Source organism: Manis pentadactyla, chromosome 2, assembly GCF_030020395.1.
Source record: "Manis pentadactyla isolate mManPen7 chromosome 2, mManPen7.hap1, whole genome shotgun sequence".
Taxonomy (NCBI): Eukaryota; Metazoa; Chordata; class Mammalia; order Pholidota; family Manidae; genus Manis; species Manis pentadactyla.
The window spans coordinates 126,125,864-126,151,852 of NC_080020.1; the positions used below are offsets into that span (position 1 = coordinate 126,125,864).

The 25,989-nt window shown below is 33.8% G+C and overlaps 1 protein-coding gene across 4 annotated transcripts in view; it reads left to right on the forward strand.

Annotated features, from left to right (window-relative positions):
• CDH18 (cadherin 18) overlaps positions 1-25,989 on the forward strand; it is a 1,060,019-nt gene that overhangs the window by 714,342 nt on the left and 319,688 nt on the right. For all 4 annotated transcript variants that reach the window (XM_036896722.2, XM_057496160.1, XM_036896723.2 and 1 more), the window contains one exon: positions 832-1,314. In XM_036896722.2, the coding sequence (XP_036752617.2) occupies positions 1,087-1,314 (228 nt within the window). In that variant the 5' untranslated portion in view covers positions 832-1,086. The remainder of the gene's footprint in view (positions 1-831; positions 1,315-25,989) is intronic.

Below are 25,989 nucleotides of genomic sequence, written 5' to 3' on the forward strand. Positions count from 1 at the left end.
CATTCCTCTCTTCCCTGTAACTTTCTTTATGTAGCTGCTAGGATTATGTGTAAATCTATTCCCATGCCTTAATATCTGTCTTGCCTTTATGTGAAGACCACATCCTAGGCTACTATCTGCAGGACTAACAAAATCTATGCAAACTATGATTCAACCAACTGATGTCCTCACTCTTATTCAATTGTTTTAATATGACTCCTAAGTATGGAGTAACTTTCAGTTGCATAAATTTTTTTCAGCCATCTTCTTTTCCATTATGATTTATTATCTTCTGTTTTACTTACTGAGCAACTCAAGTACCTACTTGACCTTTGTGATGCTCTATGGGAATATTTTGTTGACGTTCAATGAGTCACATATAGTAGGAAACAATGTGTAGTATATATAGTGAATTTATATCACATATAACAAAACCGAAATGAGCACTTAGCATGGAGTCCCTAGTATGTCACGTATTGTAAGGGATCAACTACGCTCGGGCATGTGCACATATTCACGGTCAGTTTCTTAGCCTTCTGCACTCCTTAGGGTTGCATTTCTGTTATTTCAAAGTATATATATATATATACTTACATATGTAAAGTTTATTTTCAAATGTAAACATATGAATATATAGCAGGTTGTGTGTGTGTAATTGAGAACGAACAGTACAGATAGGGAAGCCCATGTAAAAATGTGTGCAGGCTTATGCATGACTTTTTTGAATGTACATTCAAAAGATTTGCATATATTCTTTGCCTATCAGCTCACACTGCAAAATAATATAATTTGCTTTCAGAGCAAACACTTAAAACTACCATGTTTTATGTATGATTTGTCTCTTTCCATTAGGTGGAAATGATTGCCTGTGTTCACCTACTGTGAAGATTTGGAATCAGACAACTACAGCTTTGATTCTCCAAGTGTTTCAGGATGTAAATGTAGTCTGACCTTTTCCTGATGGACAGTTAAATCATGGACACACTAAACAATTTACTTTGGACCGTCCTTCCAAAAGATGCTTTGGCTTCTCTCTTGAATGCTCACTAAGCATTTGTAGCTGACAAGGAAAGGAAAGAAAACTGTAAACTGGAAAGTTATCTTACAATGAAAATTACGAGCACAACTTGCATCTGCCCAGTCCTAGTGTGTCTCTGTTTTGTGCAGAGGTGTTATGGAACTGCTCACCACGGCTCCATCAAGGTGACCAGAAACCAAACCAAACACGTCGAAGGTGAAACCGAAGTACACCATCGTCCCAAAAGGGGATGGGTTTGGAATCAGTTCTTTGTTTTAGAAGAACATATGGGACCAGATCCACAGTATGTTGGAAAGGTAAGTTTTTGTTTGTTGGTTTGTTTTTTCCTGTTCTGAGAATTCCTGGGGGTGAGATGAGGATGGAGTTGGGTTCACTCTGAAGAGATGTGGAAAATGAAATTAATTATTTATGGTATGCGATTACTTGTGCTAGACAGTTTAAAATAATGATTGTAAAAAGTGAACTTTAACAATCTTATCCCATCTCCCTAAACATTGGTCCACACAAACTGGCCTGAATGTTCTTTACAATATATTATTCTTTCTGTTCTCTCATGGAAAATGAAAACCCTTAATTGAACACATAATAGAGTTATTTTATCTTTATTATCATGAAGATATATTGGAATTCACACAGTCATTTATTGGTGCATTGATATTTATAAAAATATTTTATCTATAGCTAATGCAGCTAAAAAGAAGACATTCTTTCATGATACCTAATACACATCTATTAATTGTTACAGAGAGTGTATTTGAATTTAAGTGATCTTTTAAAAGAATATAGATATTTTTCCAATTCTCCAGATGAATTTGAATAAAAATGCTGGTATACTTTAAGTTTAGATTAACAATACACTTATACTGTTTTGTTAAAATATCAATAGGTTGAAGGTATAAAATGATCAGTAACTTCCCACCAAATTCCCTTTCTCTCAAAAATGCAAGACAATTTAATGTTTCTAACAAATTGTTTGCTCAGGAATAAGGGACAGCTTAAGCATGTATCACTGAGGCTTTAGGGTAGAGAATAGAGTGGGAAATGCAAAGGCCTTTCTTTTTCTGATGAATTACTGATTGTTGGAAGCAACCAGACTAAGTTTGTTTAGTACCTTTGGGAGAAACAGCAAGCACAGAGGTAGAATCTCCATAACTGCAGGCTCAATAACTTCCATTTCCCTCCTTGACTATTTATTTTCACTTTAGCTCTGTTAGTACTGAAAAAAAATAATAACACTCCATCTAAGCTATGGTGCTTCCCCAATGTGTAGGCAGTACAGGATTACAAGCCATCTGTTCTACCCTTCATCCAATAGGGACTGGGTTGCAGCTGTATTTTCCATGCAAGGCAGGAGCTCTGAAGCCAGAATATGGGAACACAAAGATCTGAAACAATTGTGTCATATTCTTATATGCATATTGAAATGAAACCAAAAATCCTCATCATTATCATGTACTTTTTTCCTTACAAAGTATTCCATAAAGTAAATGGGAACAAATGTACTAAAATAAAAACATAATATTTTAAATTACCAGGAAGTTATTTTTGTTCAGAACTTCAAAATTATTTTTCTATAATCCTTTTAATCTTTAAAAAGGAGAATAAAGATGAACAGAAAAATATATTCTTTTAGGAGTACACCAAAGGAAAAATTTTTCATTAAGAAAAATAGTTTCTTATACTTATTTCTTGCCATTTTAACAGGAAAACAAAATAAAATTGCTAGAAAAGTGTTGGGAAAGATCAGACAACTATTTCCTCCTAGTTTATAGTAAAAGATGAAGCCTCAATAGGTAGATCAATTCCAAGCAATCATTCTGGGATGGCCTGTCCATTAACATGGTGGAGAGTTGTTACCCATAGGAGGTGGTGAAAATCTGTGAAGCTGTCCAAGTTTATAGAGTTATCTGTGGCAATTGATATCTGTCCTACTGTTTACAGTATTGATGTAGAAATATAAATACCCAAGGATGTGGTTATCTTATTCTCTGTCCAACCTGGGTCCCTACCCAGTCTCTCCACTCTATTCTAATCTGCCTTTATGAGCAATTCTAACTTAATTGTACATCCTACCACTCACCTGCCACCCCATAATGTGTGCACATATACATACACACTTGTGAAAAATTTTTAAAAGACTGAAAAGCTCAACCACCCATACATGTGTAAGACACTGCCCTCTGTCCCATTATTTTAATTTGTTCAAGAAGTTAATTTATATCTCATACTTACAAATATATTCATAATGAACCAGCCATATATTTTTGCAGCATTCCTGAATGAAAGATAGAATCATTACAATTACTATGGAAATGCGGAGGGCACATGCAAGGAACGGAGATGATTTTCTTTATCCCAATCTTGTCCCCGGAATGCCAGCAGAAATGCTGTTAGCAAAAATGATTAACAATCGTGCAATGCAGCTTTTGCATTAAAATTATATTTTTGTAGATGCATTATTTTAGTTCATTTCAAATTATCCTTGAGCTATGTATTATAATTTTGAATCTGTAGTTATATTTCACCTTATACAACTATAGTTACTGGGCTTTTGTTTAGAGCTTTTGTCTAAGTGGTTTAATACATACCAACTTGTCTTATATTGCTTTTAATTTTCTTAGCCTTTCCTTAGTCAAAGATTACATTATTATAAGGGAATGTATTTTGTTGCTATTGGTCAATATATATTATTCATTAGTAAGACATTTATATGTGGCTAAGACCATTGCCATAGGGCCATTTCTAATGACAAATAGTACAACTATACATATCCATGTATAATGTATCTACCAATTATACATGCAATTATGCATAAATACATATGTATGTATAATTGATAATCCATATTTTTTCCAGATTATTTTGGCCATGAGAAATCAAATACCAAAACTACCATGAATATATCTCATGGATTTAATCTTATGAACTTGTTAAAAATCATTTTGTGCATCTCACAGACTTGTTAAAAGATATTTTTAAATAATTAAAGGATCAGAGTAATGAAAATATAATAGCACGTTTGTGAGAAATTAAGTTCTTTCTTCCTGCAACAAATTTTATGGTAATGTCATTATAGTTTTAAAACAAAATTATTCCTTTTTTTCCAAAAAATCATGTAAAAGTCAATATAGACTAGTTTGTTTTTCATTTTTCAAAAGCTGAATAATGCTGAATGAATCCCATTATAACTAAGAATGCAATTTTATATATTACACATGTCCTAAAATTCATTCCATACATTATACCTATCATTAGAGTAGACTCATTGCCTTTGTGACATAATAATGACTAGTGAGTGAAGAGCTGAATTTGAGTTACAGCTTCTCTGCTTATTATCTGCATTACAATTGGAAAGTCTCTTTAATTCCCTGCATTTCTATTTCCCTATATGTAAAAACTGAAAAATGCTGCTTGATATTTCTACTGTTAACTCAAGCATATTATACAGTCTGGTTTATGGTTTCGTTCATAGGTCAGTTAAGTTACAGCCTATGTGCCAAATCCATCCAGTTGCATGATTTGGTATTGCCTGCATGCTAAAACATTTTTCTCTTCATTTTTAATTGTTGAATAAGTTTCTAAAAATAATTTTGTGACACATGGGAATTATATGAAACTCAAGTTTCATTTTCCATAAAAACTGTGTTATTGGAATACAGACACACTCATGCATTTGTGTCTAGAATATGAGGCTGTTTTTCAAGCTGCAGTGGTAGACTTGAGTAGCAGCAAGAGAGAGTGAGGCATGAAAATGCCAAAATATTTACTAATGACCATGTGCAGGCAATGTCTGTGAGCCCTGGTTAAGATGTCTGCCTCATCTAGCATGCTGGGAATGCTGAGGAAGCAGGTTCTGGGACTGTATAATCTTTACATATGCAGTATCCATCTCTGTGCCTATTGTAGTGATCAAAGTGGTAATTCAGAACAGAGTGCTCAGTAAACTATAAGCTTTTGTAGCCATGGTAAGGATTGTAAAAACTATTTGAATGTTTTAAAGCAAACTTCTCTCACTAATCCTTGCTTTGTATCACCATGTTCACTGTTGTACCACTCTCCCATAGATATTTTAATGAGTTTGTTAACTCTGGTACTGTTATTTTTATTGTGTTTTTGTTGCTATTATGCTATAATGAACGAAGTTCTTGTGCACACATTATTTAGCATACATATAGTACATCTGTGTGAGAGATTTCCAGAAGTGAGGTTCTCATTCAAAAATAAATACTTTTATATGTTAGTAGGGATTATTAGATTCCCTTGCATGGGTGATGGTATTCTGCCCCTTTCTCTACGATGCATATTGGCAAGTAGTTCTTCACAGAAGTGCCAACAGATGGGATTTTAAAACTTGGCATTTTGCAAATATGATAGGTGAAAAAGAGCATCTCTGTGCATTTTTATTTTCATTCCTTTTATTATGAGTGAAATTGATCATCTTTTCATATTTGGGTGGATGCGAATGTTTCTTTTTTTATTAACTGACTCTTCACGGCCCTTGATATATATTCTTTTGTTAGACTCTAACTTACCAATATTAGTAGTTTTCATATAGCTGATACAAAGTTCTCTGCCAGTGACATAAGTTACCCATGATTTTTTCACAGTTGCCATTTGTCTTTTGACTTTGTTTATAATTTTTGCTTTATAGAAAGCTATTATTTGAGTATACTAATTCTTGCAAACTTTTGACTGAAACTATATTGGATTCTTCTGAAATCTGAGGAAATTTGGTGTTCATAATAAGTGGCAGTAGATAAAAATGCATTCCAAGGGCCTTAATGTCTATAGTTTATTATATATATTAGAAAATATTACTTTTCCAAAAATACAGTGTTAAAGTAGAATTGCTTATGTTAGAGAACAGAAATAATAACAGAATAGATCGAATTCCTATTTTAAGTCACTAGCTGTTGTCTGTTTTGCAATACATCCTAGATGTGCAGGTTGTAATTGCAAAGTGTATTGACTCTTACTAGTGTATGTTAGGGATACTTAAACATATGTAACTGGTGGAATTTAACTAAGGTATACATTGTAAATAATGTCTATTAATGGGCAACTGTTGGTAGTAAGTTTCATATATTTCAAGTGCTAACTTGCTTGTGGTTAGCTAAATGCTCTCCACAAATACATATTATATTCATTTTAATAATGTTATAGATGACATTAACGAGTCAAGCATTCTTATATAACAAAGGAAACACTATGGTTATTTCTGGATATGCATAAATGGATATTGTTCACATTGCATTATTGGATAATTAAAGAGAATGGAATAAAACTTATAAATAAGAGGTAAAAGACCAGAAAGTGTACATGATTTAGGCTTAGATATCTGTTCACAATGTTACACTTAGGTTTGGGGCTTTATTGATGTTAAAGATATATTTGATGATAAAATTTAATAGAAACTTAAAATTTTCAGGATAACCAAATGAATATAATCTCCATCTTCACTTTCCTGCATTTATGGTGTATCTGCTTATAACTGTTAGTATTTTTTATAGATATAAGCTATAACATTAGAAGATATTGCATATATCTACTAAGAAAAAAATACTAAAATTGTACCATTCTCTCCCTTTCTATCTATGTCCTACAAGTGTGTCAGTAGATACATGTGAACTGTAGATAATCATTCCCAACTTACTTTATTAAAAACAACCACACACATATAGACGGTAAGCAAGGAATTTAAGCAATGTAAAGGAACTAAGAAATCATCTTACCAAATTCTTCAAGTAATAGAAAGCAATGATGCTCGAAACAGCTAAGTGACCTCTTCACATTCACAGGATTAGTTATGACAGTGCCAAAGGACAAATTGTAAGATATATTATTCTTTAATGAAAATCAGTTTTTACTATAGAGTGCATGAAATTCCTGCTCATCATTACTATTACTGACATTTTTTTCTATATTTTCTCTTTCTTTTAAAGAGAACCTTCAAATCTCTTTTAGTAGTAAGTACAGTAGTTTTAGATTAAATAAATGACTTTGAGAGAAAAAATACTATAAAAAGGATAAGGAAGGTTCAGGCTTTTCAGAAAAAAAATACAATAGCTTTAATGTCATCATGAACTCTGAATTAAAAATTAAATGCACAGCAAGGAAAGGTCTCAATTGTCACTTAATATTGTCACTTAATAAGGATGATAATTTTATGAACATTTTTATCATAACTTCCTTGAAATGAAAACTTTGTGTATCAAAATATGACATTTGAATTTTATACAAATGACAACGTGATGACATGATGGCATGTGAAATTAATTATGCCACCCAGTTCTATGTGGATATAGAACTTTCTCAATAGTCATCATGGAAATTTTTTAGATTCAGTCCTATGAGAAAGTAGATGTATTAAAGAAGAAATTGATTTGGCATATATTAACTATATTTTTAGAGAATGTGATATTTGAATAATTTTAAAATGTTTAAATTCATGTATTTCTTAATGTTACCCTGGTGAATTTTTGAAGTTCATAATATATATGTTAAGGGGACAACACCATGTACTTATTCACTTTGTGAGCTTTGTATTACTATAGAAACACACCTACTTGTGTGTGTGTGTGTGTGTGTGTGTGTGTGTGTGCATGTGTTTGTATCAGTTGTGCTAAATCAGAGCTAATTTTGACTCCTGGGTGCATTTGGCCATGTCTGGAGACATTTTTCACCAGGTCTACATTGTCTCTTAGTTAAAATTGGCAAAAATCAAATGAATAATCATATCTGACTTGATTGTTTATAGTTCATGATGCGTGATCAAAACCAAAAGTTTCTGTAATATGACTGCCCTTGCACTGTTCACCATGTAAGAACTTATTCACTATGTAAGAACTTGTTCATTATGCTTCAGAAGATTGGAGACTGTTGATAATTAGGCTTGGGGTTGATTAATGATTGTGCATTGAGTCCCCTATACAGAATTTTATTGTTGTTAACAACCATTTGATCAATAAATATGGGAGATGCTCTCTCAAAAAAAAAATTGGCATCGTCACTAGGGTTGGAGATACTAAAAGGGCCTAGGGAATGTTTTGATATATTTTCAGATCAGAATAAAATATGAAAATAAATATAATTTTGTACATTACATTAATCTTCATGTCAATATAATTTTAATTGGAAAAAGGGCCCACAAAGGGAAAATACCAAATGGCCCATGAAAGGTCTAATGTGGTTCTGATTTTTGGTTGTGATGAGTAGGGATGTGGTGGTGCTGACACTTAGTAGAGGCCAGAGGTATTGCCACACTTTCTGTGACCCATAGGACAGTTCTTCCACAACAAAGAATTATCCAGCCCCAAAAGGCAACAGTGCCAGGGTTGATTGATATTAGCATTCTTTTACCACATTTCTCTCAGTTAAAACGTTTTTGAATATTTTGTCCATGCTATCATATCACTATAATGATATTTTACATGTAACGTTCATCATCCACATAGGTGTGGGTAGTAATCCTTAGTTTGTTTATGCAATCTGACAATTTATTTTTCCAAGTGATGATTTTATTCCATTGCATATATTATGATTTAATACACTTGTACTTATTACCAACAATTTATTTTATATTTTATGTTCAACTGTTTTCTGTTTGTTTCATTTCTTTCTGCTTTTGCTTTACCATAATGACTTCTACTAGGATTTCTTTCTATTTGTTTAGAAGTTTTATGTTGTATGTTCCTGATATTTGTACTTACTCTTGATTTTTTGTATGCAGTCTTGATTTGCATGTAAAAACAATATCTTTACCTAACCCCTTAACAACAAGTATTCATAATGGTCAAATTTTTATTACATTACTCTGTTGTCTATTTTTCACATGCCTACTAAGCCAAGTTGTTTTTAAGCCTCCCAATCATTCATTATTCTTGTTATTGTTATTAGTATTAGTGATTAAAGTGTATACTTATATATCTAACATATTTAACAACTTTTTTACTCCCTTTTTGCTTCTATATCAAACTTTATTTGGGTTCCCTTTATTTCTTTCTGAAAAATGACTCTTACCTGTTTCTATTTAACTGATATATTTTATAAAGCTTAAAGTTGACACCTTTATAGTGATCTTAAATAGTAAAAGACCTCAGGATTTTTAAACACTGCTTTTCATTTTTTCAATATTGTATTTGTCTAATATCGTGTCTTTTCACTGTTTTAAAGTATTTTCCAGACCTTTCATTATTAGAATCATTTAAACATTTAATCTTACTTAGATTTACCCAGGTTTAACAGTATCTTCTTCATTGCTTCTAACCCTCTTCTTCCTATGATTTGGTTATCTTATTGCCTATATACACTCTACTTTTATTTTTTTTCCTGTTCTGCCTGTGAGAAGTAAAGTTCTTTTTTTTTCTTATTGAATCATTGTTTTTTGTGTATTGGATTTTAGGATGAGTTTTTCCATTATTGTTTAATTGAGGCTATGTTGTATATTGAACTCTATCCCTGATGAAGAGAAATCTGTTGCCATTCCATTTTAATTTCCTCTTTCTCTTAGGTTGGTTTCAAAATTATCACTTGTCCTTTGTGGTCTGTAGATTTGTTAATGTGTCCAAGCTCTGACTTATTTTTTTACTTCCTATATTCTGACTTTCGATTTATGATGTCTATATTAATCAGGGCTTTCATAACAATGTACTTATAAAACTGAGTGCCTCAAGGAGCAGAAATTTATTGTCTCAAATTTCTGGAGATTAGAAGTCTGAAATAAATATGTTGGCAGGATTGGTTCCTTCTGTGATTTCTCAGTGAAGACTCTTTTTAGGCCTCTCTCCTTGGATTATAGATACCTGCCTGTATGTTGACTTGGTGTTCTTCCTGTATGTGCATCTTTGTGTACAAATTACCCCTTTTCATAAAGATGTCATACTGGATTACAGTCCATCTTAATGATCTCATTTTAACTTGATTATCACTAAAACTCCTATCTCCAAATAAGATACTGAGGGTTAGAACTTCAATATATGAATTTTTTAATACAAAATTTAACCTGTGATGCTCTGCAATCAAGTAGTTTTTGTATAATTACTAGGATTTTTTTATACATAATTATAGAAATGTAACAACCATTATTTCTTTAAATTTTCTTTTTCCTTCCTTGTTTCATTCTGAAATTTCTAATTATATAATTTCTGTAGTTATATAATTTCTATCATAATAATCCTCTTCTTCATCTAAATTGTATAGATAAGCATATTCTTTAGCTTAAGCATGAGAATTACCTTGGATATACTTTAAAATTTCTAGTTATTTTTAGTTCCATTTCTCCTTTTTATAGACTGACCTGTGCTTTTATTTTGATCTCTATTTCTTCTCTTATGACTTCAATTATTGCACACCAACTACTTAACAATCTTTTCAAGTTTTCTAATTTTTTTGTGCTTAATGAATTTGCATATTTCTTTAGTCTCTTCACCAACCATCTGGGAGATTTGATCTTGGTGTGTCTTTTAAAATATTGTATTTATTTGTCTTCAGTAGTGTGTGATAAATGGAGTGGGAACTTTGGTGAGATTCCTCTAAAATACAGCTTAAAAAATATCCATAGAGAGACATTTTTCTTTTTGTCTGCTGGCAACCAATTTGTTTCATAAATCAGAATAAATATTCATTTTTAATTTTTAACTATTGGTTCTTGTCCATACATTCAATGTAAACAGCAGTGAGAACACCAAAAACATTAAAAAATAAAACTTACATGCCATTCATCTGGGCTGCTTGTTTTGAGTTTCAGTTTACTCCAGGAAAGTTTTTCTTCTAAGAACTCCTAACAGCCCACAAGTTTCCTTGCTACTTTTTAAAACTGGTGGGTAGATCGTCTAATTTTCTTTCATGGAATTGCTTCCAAGTCGTCTTGCTTTCTTCAGACATCGTCATTCTAATTATATACCTTGGGAAGATGCAAAAGTCATGGTTTCTAATTTTCAGGAAATGTAAAAACCAAATTCTTGGTGCTCGGGGGTTGTATCCAGTTTAATTACCCCCAGAAGGGCCAGAATGGCTGCCAGTCAGAAATGACCGCCCAGGGACTAACTCCTGTCTTCCTTCTTTTTTCCCAGGGAATTGTTATTCACTGTTTCTAGCTCAGTTGTACTTTAACTTTTACATTTAATACACCAGTTTAATTCCTTATAGTAAGAGACATGCCTTTATTGGCTCTGTCTACCATTTTTCTACCATATCTTGCCTTTGTTTTTTCTCTACATAAAAACCAAGTTTGAATTAGATAATATAGCTTCTGGATGTCAGTAACAGTATGCTTTTGTTGCTGGGCAGCTGCGTCTGGGGAGGTCTGTACCCGAGCACTAGGTGAAGATCTAGGAGAAACCTCAACCTGGACAGGGGAGGATTCTTGGCTCTGGATGTGAATGTGAATTCTCGAACAGGTCGGACGAGGATAGATAAGGAAGGAATTCATTAAAACAAGAGTAGTGGGGAATGGTAGCTGCCCTCTAGGTGACTGAGAACAGGGAGACATCCTGGACAAGCCCCCAAAAAGATGATAGTGGGGTTCTTGTTTATGGAGTCAAAGAATGAACTTTGCAAATGCTCAAGGTAGGCATCTCTGCACTTCTACATGAAAATATTGAGGCGTGGTAAAGTGAGACAGGTAAAAGATGGGGGGCAGGCCTTGTTCAGTTAGAGCAAAATAACAGCCCTGTGAAGGAAAAATGAGATGCTTGCCTACCTTGAGCAGAGATGAAAATCCAAATGTTCCTAAAATAGGAAAAGTAGAAATATGAATTGTAGAAATCCTATTGCTCTTCATAACTAACGACAGACTGATTCATTTCAACATGGATTTGCACCAAGGAAATGAATAGCTTTCAACATAGGAATTAGATTATTCTCAGGAAATCTGTTTCATTATTTTACTGATTTTTATTCAATTAGTATTTGAACATTCAATTGCACTGGACCTCACATAACAAAGGCATTTAATTTGAAAATTGAGCCTAGAGGGTGTTCAAATACATCCACGTGGTATTTTTGTTTTTGTTTTGTTTCTGTTTTAAGTTTCATAAAGAAAGTATCAAGCACTCATTACAAGAATTGCAGTGTAAAATATAACCAATTCATTTCCTCTGGGATTATTTGCATTTCCTATGTATAATCTATCACTATTTCACAGAAATTAGAATAATATATAGTGTGAAATCCCCTTCTACACTAAAAATAAAATGTAAAAATGTAAGTTATACTAACTTAATATGGCCCTTTTTATGTGCATTATTTTCAAACTATCTTTACATTGTTTGCAAGACAATCAACTGTCTTGATTAGAGCTGAGTTTATTTTGACAAAGTTTGAAGACCACTTAGGACATTCATTCATTCAGAACTTTCAAATGGAGTTTCATTGTGCACATTAAAAAGACGAATGAGACTGTTGCAGGCATCTTATTTCACTTCAGAAGTCATTGCTTCAACATGACTTCAGAGGTTACATAAAAAATTTATCAGCATGCCATACACTGGGGTAGATGTGGAGATTATACTGCTGAAATATACAGTCCAAATAATTAATGAAATGAAAGCAAGAAGTGTAGAGAATTTTAAGAACAAATGATTGCTTCACAATGTTAGTGGTGCAAGAACATTGCTAAACATGGGATGGTGGTACAGGAATAACATACTTGTCTTCAATCAGTTTGGGGAAGGCTCTTCAGAAGAGAAAAGAACTTGAACTAATATTTTGCTACTAATAAAAAATGAGACAGGTAAAGTGTGCTGGTTAAGAGAGAGCTGCAATGGAATTGTTTAAATGACCCATGAAAAGTTAACAAGTAGTTTTTCAAGGACATACAAGAGCAGTAGCTGGAGCACAGAGTGCATGCTGCGAAGTAGAAATAGGAATGAAGCTAGAGAGCGTGATGGGCTGCAGGGTGCCAGTGCTAGTGGGATTGTCAAAGGAGAACATAGTTTATCCAGAAGTGTTTGGGAATGAATTGAGGGATTTTAAAGTGGGAAGTGACAATGAGGCACTTAGAACAAGTTTGGAGGCAAAGGGGATGCTTTACCATTTGTACAAATCTAGACTTGAATTTGATAATCAGAGGAGAAAGAAGGTAAGAGAAGATGAAATAAACTGTTTTTGGGATGTAGAATTGCAAGGTTTGTGTCTGTTTGAGAGCAATAAATGGGGATGCTGGGCCATTTGAAGATGGTGGGCAAGCTCATTATATCAAGGGACCAAAAAGTAAAGAAGAAGGATCACATCTAGGCATGAGAGTGATGAGTTAGGTTTAGATAGGCTATGTCCACGGTGCTTTGTGGGCACATAGGTAAGCAGGTATGAGAAAGGCAAACTAGAAGAGGGATTTAGGCTAAGGGGGAGAAATGGGAGACACAGGTTTAAGTTTTGATGGAAGCCATGCACAAAGATTTAGGGAAAACTGTGGACTGTGGGCTTAGAAACAAATTCTGGGGAACAAAGTTTGAAGAAAAAAAGAGAAAACGGGGCTCTCTTGTCCCCTCCTGGAGTGAGCCAGGAGCTCTGTTCTCTCACTGTATCTCTAAATAAAAGCCTCTGCCCTGGCTCTCCTACCTTGGGTGTTTGCTAAGTTCATTCTTCTACTCTGCAAACAGGAACCCCGGCATCATCTTTGGGAGTTCATCCAGGATAACTTCGGAGGCCACCCTGGCCTCTGAGTGAGGCAGGGGTTGATGTCCCTAACTCTCTTCTAACTTCATCACTTTCACGGAACCCGATGCTCACCACCCCAAGGTGGGAGCTCCCTCTTCAAGATTAAAGCCAGACGTGCCTCTGGCTTTCATTCTAAAGAACTGGGAGCAATTTTGATCTCCAGACCCTGAAAAAGAAGTGTCTTCTGCACACAAGCCTGGCCTCAATACTAACTCTCTATTGGAGAGGCTTGGTCCCTGAGAGAAGTATACAATATAATAAGTGTGTAACAGTGTGTATACCTACAAACAGCCTGAGAATCTTTGTGGTAACCTAAAACGTTAAAGTTTTGCTAAGAAGCCATAAAACTTCAAATAATAATAGAAATGGAACCTGGAATAGAAGTGCCCATCTTCTGAGGCTCTCTCAACTGACCACTGATGGAGACCTAACTGCACCCTTTACTGTGCCCCCTCTCAGCATGAAGCAGCCAGAGTGGTTGTCACCCCGTTTCCCTAGCGGCAGCTAGGGTTTCCATCTGTAGAGGGGGGAATGAGACAGAGACCGTGGGTGTAGTTAGAATAGGGTGAAGGCCTCTGGTAAAAGCAAGGCAAGATATTTACAGTCAGAGCAATGTAACTACATGCAAGGAAAACCCCTACCAAAACTATGTGTTAAACATTAAGCTCTAGTGTCATTCTTCAGTGAGATCAGTTGATATTCCCCAGATAAAGGAAAGTAGCCCATGTTTTCATTATGCTAATTGTTTGTAGTCATGTGTAAGATTCACTCTAGCATGCTAAAAGGAATTTAATATCTCATCAAGGACAAACACCCTAAGGCCACTTTTAACAAGTCCACACCCTAAGCCCTCAGTTCCTCAAAATCCTCAACTGCCTACAAATCCCCTAGACAACGCACCACCCCGGGCTCTCTTGTCCCCTCCTAGTGTGAGCCAGGAGCTCTACTCCCACTGTATCTCTAAATAAAAGCCTCGCCCTGGCTGTCCTAAAAAAAAAAAAGAGAGAGAAAACTAGGTCTGCATGAAGAGTTTGAAAATGAAATTCTATAGAGGAAATAGAAACAGAATGAAAGTGGATCTATAGGAAGGAGTAAATCTCAAGGAGGAGGAAGTAGACAACAAAATTGATGCTTGAGTGAGAATAAAATAAGACTGTATGGTATACTTAAAAATAGTGAGAAAGTAGATCTCATGTTTAGTGTTTTTATCACTATGGGGAAAATGGAAGTTCCTATGGCGTGGTTCCTGAACTGACCCTAAACTACTTGATGTAATTAGCCTACTGCTAGGCTACTGCTTCCACAACCACAGGCAATGAGCTATTATTGACTTAGTCACTACATAAAGAACTCTCCCCAGTGTTCTGGGTGGAGGCAGAGATGGAGGTAGACTACAGACCTGCCGACTGTTTGATGCAGACATGATTCTAGTGCTCGACCTACTGCCATGAGAATAAACCTGGGCATAAACCCTCTTACCCCAAGAACTTTCCATTGTCATTTCTTGGTCTCACTGAATCCATAGTGAACTTGTACGGGCTGGAACCCTCAGGCAAGACAATTACAAATAATAATAATAACAATAATAATAATAACAATAAAGAAGGTGGGAGGAAACTTTTGGAGGTGGTAGTTTATAGCATAAACGTGGTGATATTTTCACAGATGTATATTTAACTCATCAAGTTGTATACATAAAATAAGTATAGCATTTGTATGTCAATTATACCTAAATAAATGGATTTGAAAAAAGCAGATAACCATAAAACATTTAAAACTGAGAAAAAAGAATTGTATCTTTCACAGTTATTTTATTATTTTTTTTTAATCAAGGAAATTATTTGAATCTTGAACAGCTTAACTAGTATCCAGGGGGCTGGCCCATATTCAAGGGGATTGAGTAGTTTTAAAGGGAAAAGACTATAAATTGATGTGTATCTATGGATTATTTACTTATTTGTAGTAGACCTATGTAGACCTATTCATCTTCAGTCCTTTTAATTGTTGTTAATAATCCAGAACATGAAAATTTACATATTACTCAGCATGCTACTCATCCTGACCTCTTCTCATCTGCTTTAGTGATTGACACAAGGTATTAGTAATCTCTTGCTGGATGTTGAAGGAATTTGAAATTACCTTAACAGTGCAATGTAATTTAGTAGCTTGCATACCTGAAGAGTAGAACAAGCTTCAGGCAAAGGTTGAATCAGAGATACAAATGGTGCCATTAGGATTCTAAACTGCAAACTCACAAAGCATGTGAAGTCCCAAATTTACAGGCAACAGTTCAATCAGTTTCTATGCTCTGTTATAAAGAGGATTCCCTTGCTTGCAGCTAGATGTGAGGGATTGTAAGTGCCTAGATATTTTTCAATTCCACATTACAGGGTCTTTTAAAACTTCCCATCTCTAAGTACTAGTTTCTCTGTCAATAAGAGTCCTTTGGTTGGAAACAATCTACATGGTTAACAGACTAATATATATATATATATATGTATATATATATATGTAACTATATATGTGTGTGTATCTATATGTGCATATATACACATGTACATACATATATGCACAAAACAGATAAATTAATTTTATGGAAAATGTACACATCCTTTCTTTGAGCTTTATTGGACTACTGTTCAAGCACCATGCTGGACTAATGTAAGTATACCTGTGTCAAATACCTTAAATCTAGATTTCTGATTTAATCATTGGGATGATTGAATTATCTTAATGTGTTTAGATCAGTTCTGTACATCAGAACATTCTGCAATTATGGTCATGTTTTTTATCTGCATTGTCCATTTTGGTAGCTACTAGCAATGTGTTGGCTACAATATTGGTTTTGACTAAATCAGAGAGGAAACCTAGCCACATACACGAAATATATACAAAAGTATGAGCCTGTGAATGTCACATACAATTATAGGCATACTGAATGAAATTAAGCACAATGGATCTAAAAGCCTGGTTCTAATATGTAAAAAAGTTATAAAGACTGGGAGGTTCAAGCCTGCCTCTCCTTTCCTTTGTTAAAAGGACCATACATTTATTTCTATGTAGTGTAGCATCAATTTATTTGTGTTTGTGGGGGTGCGAGTGGGTGTTGCCCTCAGAGACATGATTTAGTAAATTACCTTTTGACTCAACAGAATCTGAGTAATTTAAGCATAAAAGCAACTTTCAACATGAATATTGGATAGATTAGAATTGGCAGAAAACCCAGTGTTGAAATGAAGCAGGAACCAGGGAAAGCTGAGCTGTAAATGCAGCTAAATTGATGTCCCAGGAATAATTGAAAGAGAACGTTATCGTTGACATTCCTGCCCCAGACTTGCACAGCTACTGCCTCTGTCTTCTTGATAACACAACCAAAAATAATATCTGATGTGCCCCTTGGTGTTTGTGTAATTTGGTTAAGTTTCAAAGCTCCAGACAAGAGAGTATGTTGGCCCAGCCCAAGCCATGTGCCAGTATTCTGGCTGTCCCAAGTAGGCAAGTTGCAGTCTGACTCCTGAAGCTCCGTAATTGAGGCAAAACTCTCTCTTCTACCAAAAGCCTCACAATGGGGTATGGATTCTTCCTAACTAAGATGTGAGTTCAGAAAGATACACTTACATGCACACACATACATTTTCATGCCCACCATATAGGTTAGTACAGTTTTCAACTGTATGGGAAAATTTACTATATGTAACTTTCATTTTACTTCATTATTCATTGTTTCTCCCAGATATATTAAATATCATTCAGACTATTTTCAAATAAACAGAAACTCAGAATAATTAGAGATCACTGCCTTTCTTTTTTAAACTCACTTCAGTATCCACGGATTTTTTTTGAAGAAAGGGATTATATATCTATCTTTAACTAAAAGTAATGATTCATAAACATTTTCTGGAACATTTTGTCTCCTTGGGAATTGCTTGTTCAGTTCATTAGCTGCTTTACATGCATGAGTTCTTTCTGTTGTTGTATCAAAATTATGAGAAGTATTAAACATGACTATCATATTCAAGGCAATATAAACTACTTTTAATTAAAGTAAGAGGACACTAAGCAGAAAGGATATGCTGTAAGAGAGACAGATATAATTTACTTGGAATTACATTTCCCTCTACCATATGCCTTGTGTTATAGGTTTATGCCTTTTTCTTCTTCTTCTAGCATTACACTGTGACTCTTGTTCTTTGAACCCTGTTATTATTGTTCCACTGAATTAAATTGACCATGAGAGGGTTTCAGTTTTATTGCTATTTTTATAAAGATTGAGATGGAGAAGGGTAAAATAATATCTAATTATATGTCAATTATCAGCACAGACAACATTAAGCAAATACGTTTCTGGGGGGAGGACTGTCAACGTGCAATACAGTGATAGGAGACTAGACTCTTTCTGGACAGCTGTGAATTTCCATATAAGTTATTTCTCTTCTGTGCTTTGCAGCTGGGTTTTCTATAGTGTCTGTAAGAAACTGAAAATGACAAGGATACGTATATGCTACATTTGGGTTAAGGCATTAAAAACAAAGCTTTGATCTGGTCTATATTACCAGGGGTGAATATTGGTAAGATACCTCGCTATAGTTTTCTGTTCGTATATTAGAATCCAGTGGGATATTTTTTTAAATCCTCAAGCCCAGACTGCACCTCAGAACAAGTAAGTCAGAAAATTAGAAAAGAGAGCCCTGATATTGGTGTTTTTTCAAACTACAAAATGATCCTAAATTTGTATCTTTCAGAACCATTTTTATTTAGGCTCAGTTTACTAATGATAGATAAGCAAATCTTGAATAAGATGACAAGAATTTCTAACAGTACTGGGAATTGCCACTTTATTTTAATAACTGACATTTGTAAAATGATTATCTTAATATAATATATTCGTGCTGAGACTTCTACATAAAAGGATTTCTAATAGAAAAGTATCCTTCCTCTTTTAAAAATATATTCTTTAATGAAATGAAATATTTTTTCTCTACATACATGTCTTCATGTGACCTTTATTATTATATTTATTTTAATTTTTATTGATATACTACATGCACATGGGAGAAAAGGCAAATAATGCAAAAGCAATTATAACAAAATTGATTTTCCTCTTCTTCCCAACTGTTCCCTTATCACAGCCCTTCTTTACAGATAAAAAATAATCTGTAATATTTTGTTTCTTTTATTTTAACATGACTAGACTTAATCTTGATTTCTTGATGTGGCCTATGAGGATCTACCAATTTATCAAGCGTACCTCTTTTTCCCTTCTCCCCACAAAATTGTATCATTAATTTTATAGTTCCCCCTTTGGTTGTCTTTTTAACATACATAAACACCACCACGCTTAACCTTTCCCTGGTTAACTATAAATAGGCTACAGTTACTTCCTGCTTTTCAGGATGAGCATATATAAACCCTGCCACTGGCTTCAGAAGCACTGAGCTAGATGATGAAGCTGGGGCCACCTTCATTCCTCAGTCCCTTGGTTAGTTCACCCAGAGAGCTAAATTTGATTTTTTCTTAAAATTTCTTTACATTCAGTTTTTCCAAGAATACGTACTGCTGTTGGAAGAGGTTTATGACTGTCTGTTGAGTGTTCTACTTGGAGTGATCAAGGCCTTTCTCTATAATTTTTTCATTTACCTTTAGGTTTCGGAACTACATCTCACCCACAGCCTCCACTATATTTGAAATTTTTGACTCCTAAGCTTTTCAGAGTAAAGGCAAGATAGGCCAAGGTCCTGCACAGCATTTGGCGTTGTCACTATTTTTTACTTTAGCCATCCTGATAAGTGAGTTGTCATGTCTCATGTGGTTATAATTTTCTTTTTCTTAATGGCTAATGTTAATATTTTTCTATGTGTTTATTTTCAATCTGTATCTTTGGTGCAATGTTTGTACAGGTCTTTTGCTCATTTAATATATTTTTTTTAGCTGTTAAGTTTTGAGAGTTTTGTATGTATGCTAGTTGCTCTTTGTTGGATATGTTGTTAAATACTTGCTCTTATGTCTAGGAAGCAATTAAATTATCTCTTAATTCTCTTCACATAGGCTTTCATGGAGAAAAAGGTTTTTTTTTATTTCAATAAGGTCCTATTGATCAGTTTTTTCCTTTTAGGCATTATTCTTTGGTGCCAATCCATGACGTCTTTTCTCTGGGCTAGGACAAAGATTTTCTCCTCTCCCCCCCCAAAAAATTGTATAGTTTCTAAATTTAACATTTATGTCTACAGCACAGAAATATTTACAATGTGAGGTCTTGGGCAAGGCTTTTGCTTTTGCCTTTAGAAATCCAGTTGATCCTGCATGTTTTATTGAAAAGGCTATTTTCCTCCTTTGAATTCTTTTTACACCCTTGTTAAAATCCACTTGAACTTATTTGTGTGGGTCTATTTCTGGGATATCAATTCTGTTTTATTAATCTATATGTCTTTTTCAATGAATACCACAACTTCTTGGTTACTGTAGCTATATAACCACCATTCATATCAAAGAGAACAATTTTTTTTCTTTGTCAAGATTGTTGTGACTAAGTTAGGGCCTATATCTTACCATAGAACTTTTAGAATAAGCTTGTTTATGTCTATAAAAAAATCTTTCTGGAATTTTGATAGGCATTACATTAAACCTATAGATCAATTTGGGAAGAACTACCATTTTACTGTGTTGAATCTTCCAACTCATGAACATGATATCTTCATTTACTTAGTCTTTCATTTCTTTCATCAGCATTTTGCAGTTTTTGAGCAACAGTATATAAAACAGTCCAGGCATGTTTTATGACTGTGCCATTTATTAAGTTTATGATTTTCTTTGGAGTAATGTAAATGGTATTGTGTGTTAATTTTCGTTTCTACCTGTATTATTACTATGGACTTGTGTTTGTTCATTTTCTATCCTGCAGACTTGCTGAACTCACTATTTCTAGGAGTTTTTATTGTTTGTTTTTTGGTTTATTTGTTTTATGGATTTTCTGTGTAGATAATGATGTGTTCTATAAATAGGGAGAATTTTAATTTAATTTGATCTGTATGTATTTTTACTTACTTTTGTTGCTTTGTTAATGAACTGGCTAGAATTTATAGTACTGTGTTGAATAAGCGTGGTTAAGAGATGACATTTTTGGCATGTTCCTAATCTTAGGGGAAAAGTATTCAGTTCACTTTTGCATATAAAGCTAATTATAGGTTTATTATAGGTGCTCTTTATCAAGTTGAATTAATTATTCTTTATTTCTAACTTGAGAGTTTTTACCATGAATACATGTTAGGGTTTGCCAGATGCTTTTCTGCATCAATTGATGATAACCATGCATGTTTTCTTCTTTCTTATCTTACTGATATGGTGGATTACATTGATGGATTTTTTCAAAAGTTGAACCAGCCTTGCATACCTGACTTAAATATCATTTTGTCTTTTTATTCACTGATGATTCAGTTTGTTAATATTTTGTCGAGAATTATTGCAGTGTCCTGAGCAATGTATTAATCCATCTATCCACCTATTAAACTATTAAGATAGGGATTTTTTGTTTTTGTTTTTTGTTTTTTGTGCTGTCTTTCCTTTTGGTATCAAGGTAATACCAGCTCATTAAATAACTTGGGAAGTGTTCCCTCTTCTTATACTTTCCAGAAGATATTTTGTAAAATCAATGTAATAGTTTAAATATTTGATACAATTATCCAGTAAAATAATCCACTGCAAAGTTACCATCTGAAGCTTTTTAATTATTAATATTTTTTTGCTAGTTACAGGCAATTCCTATAATCTTTCACCATGATAGTTAAGTTTTCAAGGAATTCATCCATTTCTTCTAAGTTCTCAAATATATGAGCTTAAAGTATTTTCTAGTATCTGCATATTATCTTTTAAAGGCTGCAGTATTTATACTGTGTCTCATAATTTATTCTGAATTAGTGATTTATGTCTTCCTCTTCCAGAAAACATTTTCCAGTCTTACTTCAGGTTTATCAATTTTTTTTAAGAATCACATTTTTGCCTTCTATATTTTTTCCTATTTTCATTTATGTTGAATTCTTTTATCTTTATTATTTCTTTCCTTATATTTACTTTTATATCTTATTCAATTTTTTAGTTCTTGAGGTAGGAACTTAAGTTATTGATATGAGAGCTTATCTCATTTCTGATGTAATCATTTAGCTATAAATTTCCTTCTCAGTATTGCTTTAGTTGCATTCCATGTATTTTGATATGATGTGTTTCTGTTTTCATTTAGTTATAAATATTTCTCATTTCCTTTGAGAGTTGCTCTTTGACTCATGAATACTTTGTAAATGTATTTTAAATTTTACATGTATTTAGAGTTTTTGATGTTCTTTTTTTTTTCTGTTGCTCATTACTAGTTTGATTCCACTGAAATAAGATAACACATTCTGTAAGATTTCCATATTGCTAAGTTTTTTGTGTTTTGTAGCCCAGGATATGGTCTATCTTGGTGAATGTTCCATGAGTACTTGAAAAAATACATACATATGTATAATAGTGTTATTTAAAAGAGTGTTCTGTATATAACAACTAGACCTGGTTGTTTATTTCCTATTGTTCACATATATACCTTCATTGTCTGTAGTTCTATCAGCTGATGAGAGGTGGGTATTGAAGGTTCCAAATACATTTGTGGATTTGCCTGTTTCTCCTTTCAACTCAGCTTCTGTTTAATACATTTTGAAATTATCTTGTTTGGTGCATCCATATTTAGAATATAGTCTTCCTGATGGATTGGTCATTTTTATCATTATTTTTGTCTCTAGTACAATTTTTGCTATAAAATCTATTTTGTCTGACATTGCTATAGCCACTCGTGTTTTTTTTTTAAATCACATTTGCATGGTATATCTTTTTCCATTCTTTTATGTTCAACATCTGTCTATGTCACTGAATTTCAAGTGAGTTTTTGTAAGTAGTATATACTTGGGTTGTTCCTTTTGTTCAGTTTGTTCTATCTTACTATTTTTTTTAGCCATATACATGTAAGAATATTATTGATATATTTTGAAATACAGAATTCATAGTAGGTTGACCATGCTTTACTTTCAAACTTGCAAGATATTGTATGACCTCCCTCTAGTCTCCATAGTTACATAGTACAAATGCACTGTCATTTAAATTATTTTTCTCATAGGTAATGCATGATTTCTCTCTGGCTGCTTTCAACATTTTTTCTTTATGTTTAATTTTCAAAAGAGTACATATGATTAAGCATGATGTGGATTTCTTTGAATTTAACTTCTTTTTGGATTTCTCAGCTTCTTAGATCTGTAGGTTGTATTTTTAACCAAGTGTGGGAAGTTTTTAGTAATTATTTTTTCAAAATTCCTCTAGCTCCCAGCCCTTGCTACTCGCTTGTTAGAATTCTAGTAGTACATCTATTGAATCTTGTGTTACTGTTCCTTGGGTCTCTGAAGTACTGTTTATTTTTTCCAGGCCATTTTTGGTGTTTCAGACTGGGTGAGTTTTGTTATTCTTTTCTCAAGTTAACTGAGTCAATCCTTTGTCCCCTCTACTCTACTAGTAAGCCTATCCAGTAGTTTTTTTTTTCCTTCTGTTATTTATTGTTTTCCAACTCTATAATTTCAATTTGGCTATTTTTAAATAACTTCTATTTCATTTATGAGATTATCTAGCTTTCCATTTTTTTTCAAGATTACATGTAATTTTTTATTAAAGCATTTTTATAAAGGCTACTTTAAAAACCTTTTTAGATAACTCCAGCAATTGATTCACCTTGGTGTTGGCATTGGTTGACTCTGTTTCATCATTCAAGTTGTGGTTGTCTTGGTTCTTGGTATAATGGGTCAGTTCCTATTATTTCCTAGTCTTCTTCCTTATTATAGGAGATTCTGAGTCCTGTTTACATGTTCTGATTTAATGAGCACCACCCAGTTTTGGCTTAGCATGTGGGTCTCGGCTGACTTTTATGGACTATGGATCAAATGGCAGTAAATGTCTTTGTTATTATAGTTTATTTTTGGTCTCTTTAGTTTATATGGAGTCACTGGGGTACTCATTCACCCCAGATGGTTCTGCCTGCAGGGGCAAAGTGAGTTTTCCCTATGCCAGTATGCTAATTGCCTCTTGGTAAGGGATTGGTATGGTGATATCCCCCTACCAGTGAGTTCCAACCTCCTTTGTTTCCTTAATAGGGATGGAGAACCTCAAATCATGAAGTCAGAGAGGCTTCCTGGACCAGACCAGCTTTTGTTGGATCTCTCCAACAACTCTGCCCACCTGTCTTAGTAGCTTTTAGTGGAAAAACAGAGTTTCACATTTTATGAGGAGGAAGGGTTTTTTCACAGGCAGTTTATTCTTTGGTGGGCAGGTTACCAAGTAGAGTTGTCTACTTTTCTGCTGTTGTCAGAAGGACTTCGGTTTGAGCCAGGGCAGAAATGAGCCTACTTGGGGGCCTTCTGTTATCAGGGTTGGGAGTCAGGAAATATCAGGTCCAGATGGCTTTCTTCTGTTGGGCTGGAAGGTAAGGCACCCAGTTGCCCTCTTTTCCCTTAGACCCAGGATCTTAGACAAGCTCACCTTCTTCTAACCACACATCAGAATCAACTGATGATTGTCCCTTGTGACACTTTCAGAGTTTATAATTTTGCTTATGAGGAGGTAATAGAAGAAAATTGGGTCTATATGAGTTTTTCTGAACTGGAAACCTACCATGCATTTTATATGTTGAATTACCACATTTACCAGTGTGAACACTTTATTTATCAGTTTATCTTGTTGGTGGGGCTTCTACCAGTATGTTTCCTGCATGCCTTTTTAAAAATTAATGCCATTAATATATGCTACTAAATCTAGTTTAGTTACAGTTTGTCCCATGTCATTATGTAATGCTACTTATTGCACTATTTCAAATGAACAAGAGTTCATTGGGTTGTGGCTGAATCATGATAATTCCATTTGGATTTTGAAAGAGATTTTATTCCTTTATACACAACTATTCAGTGTTTCTCAAGAAGATAAATATTTGAACCTGGGCCACTTTTCTAGTTTTAGCATCCTGGAACTTATTTAAAATAGGGGATACTTTATTACCAAACTTATCATTTCTTATGTGAGTGATCTTCCTATGTACATAGGTTTCTCTAGTCCTTCTCTCCCAAATGTATTATTGGAGATTTAGCTACTTCCAGAATATATCTGAGCCAGAGTCAGATTATCAAACCCCTTCTATAACTTTTGCTCTCAGGCTCTCTCCTGACTCTTAAGAATACAGTGCCAAGAATGTATTACTCCCTCTCTTTTCTAAGTGTAAATTGCAGACAAATTATGTCTATTGTCTTGTCGTTCTAAACTTAATTTGTCTTATAAATTCTCCATTTTCCTGTTCTTAATACCAACAAAACCCACAGTGAATGAAACAGGGTAAAAGGCAGGTAAAAAGAGTTTATTCTAGAATTGTTATAAGCTAACCATGCTTCTATTTTACCCCGATGTCCAGGTTTATAACTGCTTCCCAAAATAACCTGCTTTCCAAAAATAAAAAATAGTGAACATTTGATGATGAATTTTATGGTCACTTGAGCTCTAAAATAATAAATATTTATTCCTGAGGCAGTTCCAGGAATATTGGTAAAATGATTTAGAACACTCCTTAACAGATTACAGCCAGTTACATAAAATTTGTTGAAAATATACTTATACTACATAATGTAAATGACCAGTGACTACTTTAGTTTAGTTTAGTCCTAGGCTTACAGTAGGTAACAAACCGAATAATTTTACTGGAAATAACAGCCCAGATCACTATCTGAATATAGACTATTTTATCCAAGTTATATACTTTGTCTTTAGAAGAAAACAGCAAAGTGTGAGTAGGAAAGTAGGTGAAGAAGTATACACCCTAGGATTTTCTGCCATATTAAGAGGAGCGGTAGTAGTAGTTGAAGAAATATCATAATTATCACATAGTGTTTATCTAGAGTCAGACTCGCGTGGTCAAATGGTCTTTTGTTCTGAGCACCATTCTATATGTCGGGCGATTACAGCAGTGAAATAAATTGAAAGTATAATGCTTGCAATCTGATCTATTCACAAGACACTTCATGCATGAATGTCTAAATAACTTGTCTTTCTGTTGAAGTAGAAGTTAAATTTCTGCCAGAGTTGATTCTCCTTTATGAAAGAGTATAAAAAATATTTTGTTCACTTTAGGGTATAGGTTTTTGTATGTTACATATAAGTCTATAGTCTAATGTCTATCATCATACTTCTTGTAGATATTTAACAAACACAGTTGTACTTTATCATTCATTTGTGATCCAGCTAGTCTTGGTGTAGTGACAATACACTTG